The sequence below is a fragment of the Calypte anna genome, chromosome 3 (genome assembly GCF_003957555.1).
Source record: "Calypte anna isolate BGI_N300 chromosome 3, bCalAnn1_v1.p, whole genome shotgun sequence".
Classification (NCBI taxonomy): Eukaryota; Metazoa; Chordata; class Aves; order Apodiformes; family Trochilidae; genus Calypte; species Calypte anna.
Genome location: NC_044246.1, coordinates 26,369,211 through 26,384,574, shown reverse-complemented (window position 1 = coordinate 26,384,574; position 15,364 = coordinate 26,369,211). Strand labels below are relative to the sequence as shown.

At 50.6% G+C, this 15,364-nt stretch overlaps 1 protein-coding gene across 2 annotated transcripts; it reads right to left on the bottom strand.

The window, feature by feature from the left end:
- Positions 1-926: 926 nt before the first annotated feature.
- On the bottom strand, positions 927-4,898 carry HLX (H2.0 like homeobox). Of its 2 annotated transcripts, XR_003987431.1 has the most exons (5): positions 3,977-4,898; positions 3,217-3,396; positions 2,526-2,710; positions 1,264-1,732; positions 927-1,087 (listed from the first exon to the last, which is right to left on the bottom strand). XR_003987431.1 is itself a non-coding variant. In XM_030448665.1 (4 exons), the coding sequence occupies exons 1-4, from the start codon at positions 4,545-4,547 to the stop codon at positions 1,376-1,378; spliced, it is 1,293 nt and encodes a 430-aa protein (XP_030304525.1). In that variant the 5' UTR covers positions 4,548-4,898; the 3' UTR covers positions 927-1,375. The 2 variants fall into 2 exon arrangements, 1 of the variants encoding a protein (XP_030304525.1); XM_030448665.1 differs by having other exon boundaries at positions 927-1,732.
- Positions 4,899-15,364: the final 10,466 nt, after the last annotated feature.

Below are 15,364 nucleotides of genomic sequence, written 5' to 3'. Positions count from 1 at the left end.
GGCTTTCGTGTGAATCCATGCTGCTTGGGAAGGGAGGAGGGAGAAGCAGCCCAGCTGAGAAGCAGCCCTCCGTCCCAACCCGTGCTCCGGGAAGAGCAGAGCAGAGAACAACGAGTTTTGTTTTGTTGTGTTTTGTTTTCCAGGAGCAATGTAGACGATGAACTCGAGCGGAGGATACGGTTCCCGGCCTGGAACCGAAGGGAGCCTCGACGAAGCTGCCCTGCCGAACGCTCCGGAGGGGACCGTACCCATCCCCGCAGCACCCACCGAGAGAGGAGGAGACCCCGCTGTGCACCCCACCCCCTCGACTCTTGCCCGCCGCCGCAGCCCCCGATCCTGCGGGCTTGGCTTCCCCACAGCCGCCGCCCCGCGCATAGCGCTTGAATGACGTCACAGCCCGCGCCCCGGGCAGCACAGCTCTTCTGTGTGACGTCACAGAGCACTACTTTCCCACCCCTCTGCGAAGAGCTTGCAGGGAGGTGCACGGCAAATGAAAGCCACACCGCCGGCCCCTGGCAGCGCCTCTGAGGGTCGCGGGGAATCAGGCAGTCCAGTCCCCACTTCCCATCGAGCACCAAAAGCCACCTCACCAAACACGTACATGTATGTATGCCCATGCGGATCTACAAACGGAACTAGCAGCTTTCTCATCAGGGATATGATCTTGTGTAATCAAATCCGGTCCTTGTCATCGCCTCCATTAGGAAAGGAAAGGGGAAAGAGGGATGAGATGGGGGGGGGAAAAAAATGGAGCAGGCGGCCCCGGGAGGCTTTCGAGGAAAGGAGAGAGTGTCTGCCTTAGAGTGGGGCGCCAGAAGGGAGCTGGGGCGGCCTCGCCTGCCCTCTGCCCTGGTCAACAGACTAACATGGTTACAAACCGTAGCAAACATTTTATTTACATGATATATAATATATATATATTTATATATTTTGTCAGTGCAGTATTTCTTGGCCAGATTATTCGGAGTAACAAGTTGCAACCAATGAGGACGTTGGCAAAATACTTCACATTGTAAATTGGTTTGTGGGGAAGGTGGGAAGAGAAGGATTTCGGGGCCTTTTCTCGGAGACCCTCGCTCAGATTTTCCTGGAGAGGACAAGGGACGGGAGACAGAAAATAAAATAAAACTTAAAAAAATAAAAATAAAATAAAATAAAATACAAAAAATTATAGAGATCCCGCTCTTCTGCGAGCAGCGCGAAGGGAAAGGCGGCCGTCTCCCGCACAGCCGTCCCAGGGATACAGCTCCCTGTTCCTCTCACCTCCTCGACTCCTTGCCCCGGGCCTGTGCCAGGCCGCCCTTGCCGGGCTCCCGGGACAGAGAAAAGGAGATAAGTCACCGCGCAGGTCCCGGGTGCGTCGGGGCGGCCCCGTCTATAGGCCACTCCGCGGCTCGGGGCTTGGGGCGGCGGGCGGCGGAGAGGGGAGGCCGGTGGTGCTGTTGGAGGATTTGCCGACCCCGGCGGAGGGAAGGCTCCGCTCGGCGCCTTCAGTCCGTTCCGTGTCGCTGGGGGCCATGTAGAGGGAGTCGGCGTCGCTGCTGTCGCTGTCGCCCTCGGAGCGGCTGGGGCTGCGCTCGGGCTCCCCGGCGGCGGCAGGCGGCTCGCCGTCTCGTTGGGCCGCCGGCTCCGGCTCTGGTTCTGGCTCCGGCGGCGGCTCCTTGTCCTTCTGGGCCTGTGCCTCCTTCGAGTGCCGCCACTTCATCCGCCGGTTCTGGAACCAGACCTTCACCTGCGGCCGCGCCGCCCTCAGACAGGCAGCACGGCACCCACAGCACCACGCATCGCACCGCGCCCCAACGCTTTCCGCCACGGGCCCGCAGCGCGGGGAGAATAGGAGGCGCCGTCCTCACCTCCCTCTGCCCACACCCTTATGCAACTAGGATGGCCCTATTTTTTTCCCTTCTCTTTCTAGTTCGTGTGTTTAAATATCAAATGCTACCTCCCTCCGTTGTTGTTTTGTTTTTGTTTTTTTTTTTTTATTGTTTTGTTTTGTTTTTCTCTTCTTCTTCTTCCAGGAAACCAAATCTTGCTCAAGAAACCACAGCGTTATACAATTCTGCTTGCTGTGGATCCTCAATAGCGGAATCATTACAGAGTGGCGTTTAATGATTCCGTTTCAAGAAGAGTTTTCACTTCCCCAGAGCTAAGGATTTCACAAGAGCGGGGAGAGATTTAGAAATTAAAATAATAAAAAAAAAAATTTAAAGTTCGTTTCAACTTCCTTTGACCTAAACTGCCTCCTACAGCGAATTGCACTTCGATAAAGTGCACGTTGGTGATCTGCCCTGCTCTGCTCGCCTCTCCACTCGAGGTGCTCCTCAGTGGCCAAAACAAAGGCGAAAGCTCCGCGGCGGGGCCCAAAACGCTGTGGAACCTCCGCGCAGGAGATTCTCTGAGCTCCTCAGCTAGACCCTCCAAATATTTAGGAAGGGAAAACATTTTGCAGCCACCACCCCACCGCTGCTCTCAGCATCCCTCTAAACTGGAAGTAAGATTTGAAATAAAACCGAAGCTGTTCTTACTTGAGCATCTGTCAGCCCCAGCATCGCCGCCAGTTGCTTTCTGTCTGGTTTGGTGACGTATTTCTGGATTTCGAAACGTTTTTCTAAACCTTTTCTCTGCAGGTTGGAAAAAACAGCCCTGGACCAGGAGCGTTTCCTCTTGTACGTCTGGGGCAGCGTGTCCTTGGTTAAAACTGCATACGGACCTGCCGGGGATAAAACAAGGGGAAAGAGGGAGAGACGGCGTCATTAATATCGACGCCTGAAAGGTAGACTTAAATCGATCAAAATAACAACTGGACAGCGGTGTTAGGACAAGGCCCGGGCCAGCGTAATCCTGCCTGCAGTCTGGCTTTGAGTCCTGTCAGAGTGTGCCTCTCCGGACAAGTACGGAGCGAGTTTGCACCCTAATTTCTTCCTCTCCTCCCTCCCCGCCTCATCTCTCTGGTCCCAGGAACTATTTTGTACGCGAATGGATTGTCCTTCGTGTCGGACCGTAGTCGGCTCTTCCTTCACCACCACCACCCCCCGCACACAGATTGCCTTTTGCTCAAAATCTGGGCCTCGCAAGAAAATGTATGCCCTGGCCTTTCCAAAGAGCCTGCCGAGCCCCTCCGGGAGGAGAGCGACTGGGCCGGGGGGGGGTGAGGAGGGGCTGCTCCGAGACGGAGAGCCCTGTGCCGCGGGATGGTCGACGAGGGACAAGATGTACCTGGAAAAGTGTCTTGAAACTGGTGCTGAACTGAGCTCCTTGGGTTTGTGTTTAAGGGACCCAGAATAGCAGAGGCCTCGTTAATGGGATCTAGAGACGCGAAGAACTGGCTGGCGGAAGGCTGCAAGTTGGGGAGATGAACCCCAGTTTGGCGGCTGGTAGTTAATAAGGAGGTCAGATCTGTGAGCACAGGAACAAGGAGAGCTCTGTTACACCGCGGTCGAAACCGACACCCCGGCACGCTACGAGGGACGGGGCCGGGCGGAGCGGGTCCCCAGACGGAGGGGCTGGGGTCGGGGGGAACCGGCAGCTGCATCCTGGCCCCAGGGTATCTCCTCGGGACACGCGGCCATGCCCCAGCCATCAGACACCCTCCGGTATATTTATTCCCCGGGCCAGGATGTTTACACGCCACGAGGGGAGCTGGATTGCAGAGAAAGCCTTTAAAGAGGGCTGTGCCCACCGAGACAAAACCCCGGCCCCGATTTGGGAAGACCAGGCCGTTTCATTAGCTATTTTAATTCTATGGCTATTTTTCCCAGTGGCAAGTCCTGTGCCGCGGGCTTCTGCCGTAAGGGGCTAATTTAGTGATCGCTACGAGGAATTCGTATTTATAACGCTTTTTCAAATGAATATTTTCTCTGCTAGATGAAAACATTGTGAAACCACGGTAATCTACGGATGCTAAAAAATAATAATAAAATAAATCACAGGTCTCTAAACGCACTCGCATGGGAAAGGGGCAAGCAGATTTCTCTACCTCTCAGCGTGTTGCCTTCCTTGACTTTGGGGTCAAACTCCGCCGATAAAATCCGGTCGATGCCGAATTTCAGGTCCTTGCTGGCGGGCGCTGGCGCCGAGCCCTGAGTGTGGCCGCCCGGCAGCCGGGCGGGGGCCGGGCCGCCTCCGCCGCCCCCCGCCGCTGCCGCCGCCGCAGGGACCCGGTGCTGCGGGGGGCGGTGGTGGTGGGAGTGGTAAGCGGCGGAGAGCGGCGAGAGGCGCGGCGGGAAGGCGGTGGCGGGGGCATCGGGGGCCACGACGGGCGTGGGCCGCAGCGGCGAGGCAGTAAGGTGGAAGGGGCCGCCGTGATGGACGGCTCCCAAAGCCGCCGGCATTCCGGTGCCGGGACCTCCGGGCAGGCTGTCGGCGGGTCCTCCCGCCGCCTCGCCCCCGGCGTGGAGGATGTCGGCGATGCAGAAAGAAGGTTTCTTCGCCGCCGCGGCGTCCAGAGGGAAGCAGCCGCCAGCTGCCGGCCCCGATGCTGAGCAGTACGCCGCTGACCACAAGCTGATGTTGGAAGCGTAGAAAGGAGCCAGCCCGGACGTGTACATCCTGCCCGGGGAGGGAGAAGAGCCGCTCCGCAGATCAGCTGCCGGGTGCGCGCCGCGGAGCTTCCCGCTGCCCCCGGCGCATGGAGAGGGATGGCCGGGGAGAGAGAAGAAGGAGGCTGGAGGAGCACTTGACGGAGGGGCAGGGGGAACCAACCACCAAAAAAACCAAACCAAACCAACAACAAAAAAACCCAAAACCAAACCAACCAAACAAAAAAGAGACAAATTAAAAGTTCCCCAAAACCCACGGCGAGACGGAGAGAACGAGCGGGAGACGAGCGGAGCCGCACAAACAAAACAAACCCCAAACAAACCCCCTTTCCTCGCACTGGGGGAAAGAAAAAAAAAAATTCACCCCTCCCCAAAACTTTCTCTGACAGTGACAGTCCCGGCTCCGGAGCAGCCCTCCCTCCCTCCCCACGCCCAATCCGAGATCCGCGGTGCCGGGCAGCACCGCCCCACTGACACGCCCACGCAAGGGCCGGTCGCGGATATGGGCCACGGCGCCGACAGTGCTCAACTGCTGTCGAAGCGATGGTCCGTAACCGCACCCCTGTCCGATTTGTCCCGAATGCCAGCCTGCTCACATACATCTCCCCACCTCCCTAAATTCTCCCCTCGACTTTGGCACCCTCCCGCTTCCACCAAAATCAGAGCAAGGGCACAGCGGTTGCCGCCGGGATTCCCAAACGTTTCAAAGAAACGTGTAGGGAAATTCTTTGCCATCGGAGGCAGGTCCGTCCTTTTGGAAACGATTTCCAAGGAAATGTGTTTCCTTCCCGGATATAAGAGCATGGGATCGCCTGGAATAAAATGAGTCAATGCTCATGCACGCAAGAAATGTACTTATGTGAGCTTAGAGCTATTCTGGGCCCAGAACGCATTGGTTCCTGCATTAGCAGCGACTAATTAATTAATTTTCCTATATTGTCGACATTGATGTTTAAAATATTTTTACCATGTTCTCCAGCCAGATGTCTGCGTCTGCTTTCGTACAAACTTCACCTCAAAGACTCATTTGTGATTTTGCAAACCTTTAACAACTGAATTTTCCCAAATGTATAACTGCAATAAGCTATATTCCCTAAAATCATTTTGGGACAAATTTATCAAAGCGTTTTTTGCACTTTTTTTCCTCCCTTATAATACGCACACTTGCTCCGACCCAGTTCTGGGAAAAAAAACACATTTATTTAGTTTTAGTTTTCATACACATAAACAGGTCGCTGCCATTTTGAGCAGGCTCCCCGGCTGGATGGTTCCAAGTTTGCTTCGATTTTATTTAAAGGAAAAAAATAGAAAAAATCAAATAGATTCTGAAACCCTGAATTTTTCGGGGAACCGCGAGAAAGGCAAGCTATTTTTCTTCCGCCAGGTATGAAGACATAGCTTCTGTGTGAATATCGAAACCACCTGCGGGAGAGAGCGAGGGCGTCCTTAGGCATAGCCCCACGGACGGGTAAAGGTGAGGCTGGTTCCCTAGGCAAACCCAAGCACCGCTTTGCTTTGCTTTTTATTAACGAGACGAAACCGAAAAATACAGGCGGCCTGGCTTGCCAAGATGCGTCCGAAAAACAAAGGCGGCGAAAGAAACGGACGATTAGGCTTGAACTTTTCCTGCTTAGACAGGGGAAAACCGTCTTTCTTTGAATTCCCTCCACCACCATCCCCCCGGCACGGATGACCGGATCGAACGACTCCAGTTTCACTTGCGTTTCCACAGCCGGGCAGAGCCAGGTCATCAGCCCGCCTGAGGGAAGGGCAACGCATTGCGCTCTGCCCGCTGCATCCCATCTACCGACCGCTTCCTACGATTGTTACTGTCATTGCCATTGACACTTAACACCGCATCTGTACCAGCCCGGGGATGCTGGACAGGCGGTCAGAGAGGTAAAAAAAAGAACAAACAACAAAAAAAAGCACCACGGTGTTTGTTCGGTTCTTCGGGAGCTTATTTCAAACCTGCGCTTTGCCCTTTGCCGCGTAGAGCCCGGCAATGGGCAGGACCGGAGGGAAGCGCCAGTTTGCGGGCCTCCGGTCGGACCCGGCCTCCGAGCGGCCGCGGCCCCGCTCCCCGGGGCGCTGCCAGGAGCTGCTTGCCGCAGCCCATCGCTCAGAAAGGGGCTCCTTCCGCGCTTTCATCCTGAGGGGACTAAAATAACTCTAAAGGAAGCACTTGACCCCCAGGATGGGCCTCGGGAGGGCGAGATGCCTTCCTGCGCCCGGCTCGGCAGCGCTGAGCCCCCGTGCAACCTGCGCGGGCCAAACTCGGAACACCTGCCACCCCTCCTGACCCCCCCGCCGCTCCCTCTCCCAGGGGACAGGGCTGTCCCCTCTCCCCAGAGGTCTCCGCAGGCCTCCCCGACTGCGCACCTTCCTCCCCGGGAGGAGCAGGGCTGCGCGGCCGCGCTGGCTGGGAGAGGCGGCAGTCCCTCCTCCTCCTCGTGCAAGGAGGAAGAAGGCTGCAGGAAACCCGGGGCTCGCTGCAGTCCAGGTCATCTCCTGTTTTTTGAGAGGTTCCAACTCGGACTAAATGAGCGGATGTGCCTGCGAGATTTCTCCCAAAATAGAAGCGGCTTTAGTATTTTAGGATACAGCAGAAATCCTTATTTCTTCCGGAGAAAAACTTCATAATGAGCGCGAGCACTTCCCTTTTCAATATTTGTGCAACTTTATCTCGACCAGCAAGTTGCTTTGGTGACGCAAATCCGCCCTTGTGTATTGCAACTACAAAAATAAATTCAAGGAAATAAATTCCCTTCTAGCAATGAAAACATAAATATACAGCTGCGACTTTCCCCTTTAATCTTGCTTTCCGAGGGACACGAGAGGAGGCGAATGAACTGTGCAGACAGCAGCAATGCTTTTTTTTTTTTTTTTTTTTTAAGGAATAGAGTCTTCAAGGATTTTTTTTTCCCGAGGCCGACAAAGGAGGTGATAAAAAAAATTTACTCGAGTTCTTACGAGGGGAAAACAGAAGGGCTCACGCCGAGGCGCTGTAGTTCCCCATCCCCGCTGACGGGTGACGGGCCGGGAGCATCCCAGAAAGGGCCGGGTCGCCGAGATGGGGCGAGGACAGGCCGCTTTTTCGGCTACCCTTGTCGCTTCGAGCTCCCCATCTCCGCGCCGAGCTGCGGGCAGCAGATTGACCCCAGGGACCAACAGGAGTGGTCGCAGTCATAGCCCCCCGGCTGCCTCCCCCCGTGGCAAGCCCAGAGCAGCGCCGAGGGCTGAGGGCCTCCCTATCACTGGCAAGCAGGTCTCGGTACCCGTCTCTGAGCCTGCCAGGGCTGAGGCGCCTGCCTTGCCCTGTGTGTGGCTTTTAGGCTTATATATATATATCGTTCAATTTATGCCTACATCTGTATATAGAAACATATATATGTAATGTATGAAAAGAAAAATATTTTTTACAATCAATCCTACTCTCTCCCTAGGAGTACTTTTAAACTAATTAACCTTCGTTGCAAACCTTTCAGGGAGATGGTTTACTCGCATGGCGACACCGGGACGGCTGCTGCTGTCTCCAGCGCCCAGCCCTGCCCGCCGGTCACCTCCAGGACCCCCCCGAGCCGCGCCCGACCCAGGGCTCAGAGCTTCTGTAGCCCAAAAGCCCGTTCTCTGTCGCCACCTGGCGAGCGGGCTGGGGCCAGGCATGGACCCCCATGGTAGGCAACACCGGAACATGGCTGTCCCTTCCAAATTAACCGGTGAGCAGCGAGCAGGCAAATTTTGGGATCCAGGAGCAAAACAAACAAACAAAAAAATGACGGTCTGGTTGGGCTTTCCCCACTGCTCAGGTTTGTCACCTGAAATGCTCAACAGAAGCAGAGGCACTGCAGGCAGGAAATGCCCAGAACCGCAAGTGAATTAAGTGACTGAGCTGGTCAACTCCTCGACGTTTCCTTTCTGTTGTTTGGTGTGTAACTTGGTTTAATACGGTGCTAGTAAGTAACAAGTAATATTATGTCATTTCTGAGCCTAAGTGGAAGGCACCTGTAAAAGAGGCAGGATCTGGGTTTCAGTGCAGTAGGTCAGGACTTCAAGTCTCTTGTGGTGCGTTTGCACCAGAGTGTGAGTTTCAGTCAGTGTATTTTTGGAGGGAACCACTTGATCCTGATCACTTGCAGGTTTACATCATGGAGAGGTCTTGCAGTGCATAAGCAGGAATCCTGGATGGGAATTGAATCCACAGGGCATGGAAAATTACTCTGAAGAAAAATTCCTCTGAAATGCCTATACTGCAGTTGTTGGAAAACTCCATGGGGTTTTCTGCATGCAAACAGTCCTCAGAATTGTCCATGTGTGCTATAGTCTTTCCTTTCCTTTCCTTTCCTTTCCTTTCCTTTCCTTTCCTTTCCTTTCCTTCCTTTCCTTTCCTTTCCTTTCCTTTCCTTTCCTTTCCTTTCCTTTCCTTTCCTTTCCTTTCCTTTCCTTCCCTTCCCTTCCCTTCCCTTCCCTTCCCTTCCCTTCCCTTCCCTTCCCTTCCCTTCCCTTCCCTTCCCTTCCCCTCCCTTCCCTTCCCTTCCCTTCCCTTCCCTTCCCTTCCCTTCCCTTCCCTTCCCTTCCCTTCCCTTCCCTTCCTTCCCTTCCCTTCCCTTCCCTTCCCTTCCCTTCCCTTCCTCACTTAAGGCTTCTCCTTACATGAGGTAAACTGCTGCTACTGAGGACAGGCTTGGTATATGTTACTTCAAGCTGCATTTTTAGGTGCACAGACAGATGGAAATTGAACGTGGGATTTTTTTTATATACCCAAAGTGGTACAAAAAGGTCATCACCCTTATGATTTTGTCAAAGCAATCCCATTTATTTCCACAAAACCAAGTTGATGTGTTAGGTCCACTGTCCCTCCAGCAGCAGTACATCAAAGGTGCTGTGCAGAAAAGCTGTTCAGTACTGAAGACAGAAGTACTAATAGGTGCCTAATAAAAGTTTTAGTAAGAAGTGGTTTCCTCCTTTTTGCCAAAAGCGGTTAAAATATGTGGGGAAGCTGGAAATAAAGCTACCAGAATGCAGTTGCATAAAAGGCGAAATCAGGCCGTGAAGGAAGTGAAGTTTCTAGAAGAAAATTACTCTGTAAAACTCATCTGGTTTGAGATTGATTTTCATCCAAGCCTTCTTTCATATTTTAAGTGGACTTAAATGTAGTAGGTACACATCAGTCCAGCTTTAAAACCAGCTCTTTCCTTGCTTTTACCACATATAAAATCCCAGTAGAATAATGCAATTCTGGCCTTTAAAAAAAATATACCGTTTCAAATTTTTTTTTTCTTTTCTTTTCTTTTTTTTCTTTTTCCTAAAGGAGTTGCTTCCTGATTGGATGACAAATGGAAGTGCCATCCAGGGAAGCTTTACAATCCCATAAACAGGTATGTCAGATTATATAGCATGTACCCTCTGGATCTGTTTCTCTCACTGAACTGGACTTGCACTAAATAAACTCCAGCCATCACATTTCAGCTCCATGGGCAGCTCATGGCTTCCCTGTGCCAGGCTCCACCAGGTCTTGGAAGATCCAGGTCCCCACCCTGCGAAGGACCCAGGAGTGTTGGGAGATGCTCTGGGAGCTGAACAGTGTAGCTTAAGATATCCCCTTCACAGCTGTGGGTCTGGGATGCTGCCTACAGCAACAGCCATTCCTCTGCTCCTTCAGCAGATGGAAAAAAAAACAGAGGAGGAACAGGCAGCGGAGCAATGCAGCACACAGAAGTAATTTCCTACTGATACCTCTAACACATCATTTTATATCTTGATACCTAGGATCTGGTTACCTTTATCTTAGCCAAAAGACTGTAATGGCCATAAAATGCATTTTACTTCTATTTCTTAAAGAGAACTTTATAATGAGATTTTGATTACCTGTCCTGCAGCAGTGAATTCCAAAGGCTCATTATCTCCTGCGCCTGCATTCACTGTCCTTATTTTTTCCCTTCTTATTTCTCACTTAGCTCCTTGAGGCACCCATTCATCCTGAAACTGTGGAGAGAAAAAATGGCAAGGTTAACTAGTTTTTCCTTTCATTTGTCGCTGTGTCTGACCCAAACGTTTACCCTTGCTCCCTAGATGTATAAAGTCTTTTCCAAGACAAGAGATGCTCTTTTTCCAGGGTAAGCAGTGTGTTTCTTTCTGATGCCACACAGAATGGTAATAGGAATCTCAACACATTTCAAGCCTCAGCGTAACTTTGCAAGGAACAAAGACATTGTGAAAACAGTTTAATTACTGTAGTCTTTCACAAACGCTAATGAAGTAGCACCCTCTAGTGCAAACTAACAATAAAATCCTCGGTAACAACAACCCTTCTGGGTCAAACGTGGTCTTCGTGCTGTGCCTCAGGCACCACAGGGGCTGAGCTCAGCCGTAAGGCTTTGCCCTCTCTGCTCTGAAGCTTTCACAAGTTTTTTTTCCTAGGAGCCCAAAGATGCTCTGGGCACCGATGAGATGACCAGTGTTGCCCATCTCTCTGGCAGACTCGGGCAATGCTGTGCTGCTCTCATTTCTGGTGGCTGCTGCTTCTGCAGACCAAAAATGTTCCTTTCCAGGAGCCTGGCCCACATCTTGGGTCTTTTGAGACCTATGAAAGAGATGCTACCTGGTTTGAAAGAACCAGGGACAAAAAGGGAGGGTGAAAAAGGGGTCAGCTGATGCAGGGAGGGGGCTGAGCTGAGGGGCTGGGCTGTGAGAAGTAGGATTGAGGTGCAGAGGGGGTACTGGGACTTTTGCATGGAGACAGGTGCTCGTTTCTAGGAGACCTGGGGACTAGGAGAGTTTGAAAGCTGAGGCTGAGGGCAGCATGGGGTTGTGGTGCTTCTGGTGCACATTTCTTTAATTATTAACAATTTCCATAGGTTTCATTAGTTTTATTGCTGTTAGGAGGAAGGAGAACAAGAAACTGATACAATTTTGGCAAACCCTGAGCAAGATGTGACCGTCTGGGGTAAGTGAGGGGGAACAGGGTCATTCCTGGATGCCACTGGCCACAGCATGGAGGCAAGTTAACTGTCTTGTGTGCCACACAAAATCCCATTGCCTGAGCACACATCTAGGGATTTTATGAAAACACAGAGCTCCCCTCTCATGCTCTAAAAATAACAGTGAGTAAATGGCTACTTGATATTTCCTAAAAATTAAAAAAAAACATACCTGCTTAGCCAGAGGTGGAAATTTTGTCTACCATTTCAAGGCTAGACTTTCTTTTCATTAAGAGCTAGAAGGAAGCTGCAGCACTTGAGCTGGGGAGGGAGAATAAATAACTCAGTGTCAAACTAAGGGGATGCTGAGGTACAGGACCTAGTATGTGCCCACACAAACACAGACACAAGCATTTGCCTTGTGTACATACAGCTCCTTACAGGGAAAATATCAAAGCCAGAGACCCAGAGAAAGCAGGCAGGGCACCAGAGCTAACTTGTTTTGTAGGGGTTGCACCCACTTCTATTGCTTCTGCTTTTTAATGAACTAGGTACAGCTGTGGCCGCAGTGTTAAAGAGAAATGTAGGAATAATGTTTTGTTTTGTTTTTCTGGAGATATGATAAATAATTACTGTGGTTGTGATTTGTTTTCAGGGAGTGCTAGTTTTAGGTCAAGGAGTTCCAGGGTGAGGTTGGACTGTGTGGGTAAGGGGGTAGAGGTGGCCTGAAGCCATCTCAGCACTCTCCAAATATGAAGCTGTGCTGGGGAGGAAGCAGAGGCAGGTGGAGGGAGTCTGGACCCCTTCATTCACCCAGCCTAGGAGCCTGAGGGAAACAGGGCACCCACTCTTTACCCCCAGGCCATAATGATGCTCCAAGTTTCTGAAGCAGCCCTTTGCTTCCATTCCCATTCCCTATCAACTCTCAGGACCTCGACACCACTTCTGGCTATGGCCCAGCTGGGCTGAAAAGGGGATATCTTATGACAGACATAAGAACCCATAGCATTGGAGAGAAGAAACGGTTCTCTACTTTCTCCATCTCCACACTGTGTTTTACTATTCTCTTCAAATGAAGCAAACATCATTATTTCCCATTAGGAGATCCTGCTGCAACAGCATTTAACTGAAAAATGGTTCTTTAATGAAAATGGGAATTATACTCCTAGTGTGATTTATGTTAATAAGGCATGTGCAGTTCCTTAGTACATTCAGACCCAGAGGGGAAATGGGATAATTTTTTTTGTCCTTCTACACAACATCTGATGAAGTGCTCCAAGCATACAATTTAACAAGCTATTCTCCCCTGGCCTTACAGATGAAAAATAGTCTGTTGTGTCAGCTCCTCAGATGCCTATTTTTACACCTTCTGTTTGTTCTTAGTTTGACGTTGTTAATCACAGTCCCACCAAACCTCCATTGTTCAGCTCTTCAAGAAGAATGTTGTTATATTGACTGTTTGTGCGTCAGCCCAGCTCTCTCTGGAGCTGCACTTGGATGGAATTAGATAATTTCCATTAGGAGAACAGGCATTATTAGTCCCCAATGCCAAACTGAAAAGAGAGCCAAGATTACTATTTCTGGCCGTGTTCACCTCAGGAAGGAACCTTCTCAGCTTTAATGGGATTTTGCTATTGTTGGTTGCCTTCTGTTTGACACCGGGCCAGCAGGGCTGAAAATTGTTTAGAAAGCTGCATGAAATATAATAGAGCCCAAGCCATTTGCTGCAGCACATTCCAGTGTGATGTTTATTTTGGGGAAAAAAAAATATAAAAAAGAGAGAGAAAAAAATTATTGTCCTTGGCAGAAAAAAAATCCCACTAACTTCATTCTCAGAACATATGCTTCTTGTTGCTGTTGTGATTTCAAAACTTGCTGCCAGGATTGGCACATTATGTACAGAAGTGATAAATATAATGCTATTTGTAAAGATCTACAGGACCAACAGATTACTGGCACAGGAAGAGGCAAGGGATGGTACCAGGTCAGGTCCAAAGGAAGAAGTCAACTCCCACATTTGTCAATAAAATGTACACCTTCATGTTCTGTTGCTCAGATTTCCCATCTGTAAAATGGGGTCAAACACATATCTCTATCACCCAAAGAAATTAGAATAACGTGGACCCCAGACTCCACCTTTGTGGGTGCCAAGGATCGTCTGAGCCAGGCTCAGCTCCATCTCAGCCCCAGTGCCCAGCCCTGCCTGTCCCCCTGACTGCTTTCCCTCAGTGGCATCCAGGCTCTGTTGTTGCTATTATTTGGAGGGCAGCTCTTCTTTCTCCTCCCTCTCCCCTCTCACCTGAACACCTCACCTGCATCTCCTGATGCTAATCCTTGACATCCAGTGGGGATGGTGGGCTGAACTCCTTTGCTCAGTTCCCAATTCTCCATAGGTCTCTTTCTTATCCATACAGTACTATTTTGTTCTCTGATTGCCTACTTAAAAAAATTATTAATGAAAGCAGAGTTGACTTTGGAGCAAGTTTCCAGTTCCTTGGTATTTCCAACATGTAAGCTATCTAAGGGTATTGAAATGTGGGACTTTTTTTGGATGAGATCAGAATCCAAAACCACATTTTTCCTTCAGACCCCTTCATAGCCAGACCCACCTTTACCACACTTTACCTCTTGTCTATTTAAGTCCACAATAAGCTGAGCAAATAGAGCAAAGTTACTCATCCTTAGAAAAATAAATAGAGCAAGCAATCTTCAAAGCCTTCAGACAAAGATCCATGCAACAATGCAGGATCCAGAGAGTTCCTTTGTTTATATAGCCTAGTATTTACTTCTATTTTAACCAAGAAACACTGTCTGATTGCATAGTCTTGACTTGAAACCACCCACCAAATAATTAAAAGTACAATTAGGCTAAAAGAAAAAAACCCCACAAATACAGCAGACATCACCTAACATATTTCCTCTACAGAAAGCTGCCACCTGCCTGCGTGGGCTGCTCTGATTCAGCCAGAGCAAAGCAGTGGTTGCCTCAAGCAAAACCAGCACTGAAGCCTCTACCTAGAGCAAGACATCAGCCACTCCTGATGCCTGCCCCATGGAGGCTGAGCTAGTGGGCACAGTTCCAATTAAGCAGCCCCTGGGTGGGGATGACCCCTTGCCACGTTTGCTCATTTCCCAGCTCAGTCATTGGCACTGGCATTTTTAGGAGAGGTCAGGTCTGGAGCTGATCCCTGGCCATCCTCTCTCAGAGCATCCTTTGGCAGCCACCTGATATGTGAGAGGTTTTGGCAGGCTGTGGGAGAACACAGTGCTCCTTCACCATGAAGTTTGGCAGTGGGGCACCCCTGGCAGGTTTTCTCAGTCTCTTTGTCTTCCCACTGTCCTCAGCCACAGGAAAATGCTGTGCAACCACACAGGGTCACGCACTGGTTTTGTAGCCCAGCAGGAAACAAACAGGTCCCAGTGCAACCTGTCATGGAAAGTCACCCCCTGCAGCTTGCAGAGATGTGTGTGTCCCTCCAGATCTCATCCTAATTGCCATCCCTGGAAGCTTCAGACAGTGAGGCTTTGTATTTGGACATGTCAGGGAGAGGTTTGTGGTTTCCAGAAGGAAGTGTCCAAACAGTGATCAGGTCTCCATTTTCACCCCTCAGTAAACTTTGGAGCTGACTCAACAAGTCAAACTGTAAGGCAGGCAGAAAATAATCTGTGTTTACAAGGCTGGGGGAGCTCATCTGCACCCCAACTCTCCCTTCACAGAGAACTTGTCTTCTCATCAACCTTTTATTTTTTGCTTCTTCATGCTGTGATACGCTCATTGTCTTCTGCTAAGGAAAGTTTGATAAGAATCTTGCTGAGAGTGGCTTTTAGGAAAACCCGTAGCTCCAAAAAGGAACCAACCATTATGGAGCCAGCACTTCAAAGTTAGCGAAGCATCTTGTTTTTTTG

Excerpts from the sequence above, each read along its gene's own strand:
- HLX (XM_030448665.1), bottom strand. The coding sequence starts at position 4,547 with ATGTACACGTCCGGGCTGGCTCCTTTCTACGCTTCCAACATCAGCTTG. Across the intron at positions 2,711-3,216 it reads GTTTCAAGACACTTTTCCAG|GTCCGTATGCAGTTTTAACC; the intron begins GTACATCTTGTC and ends TATCCCCGGCAG. Across the intron at positions 1,733-2,525 it reads TGGGGCTGACAGATGCTCAA|GTGAAGGTCTGGTTCCAGAA; the intron begins GTAAGAACAGCT and ends GCGCGGCCGCAG.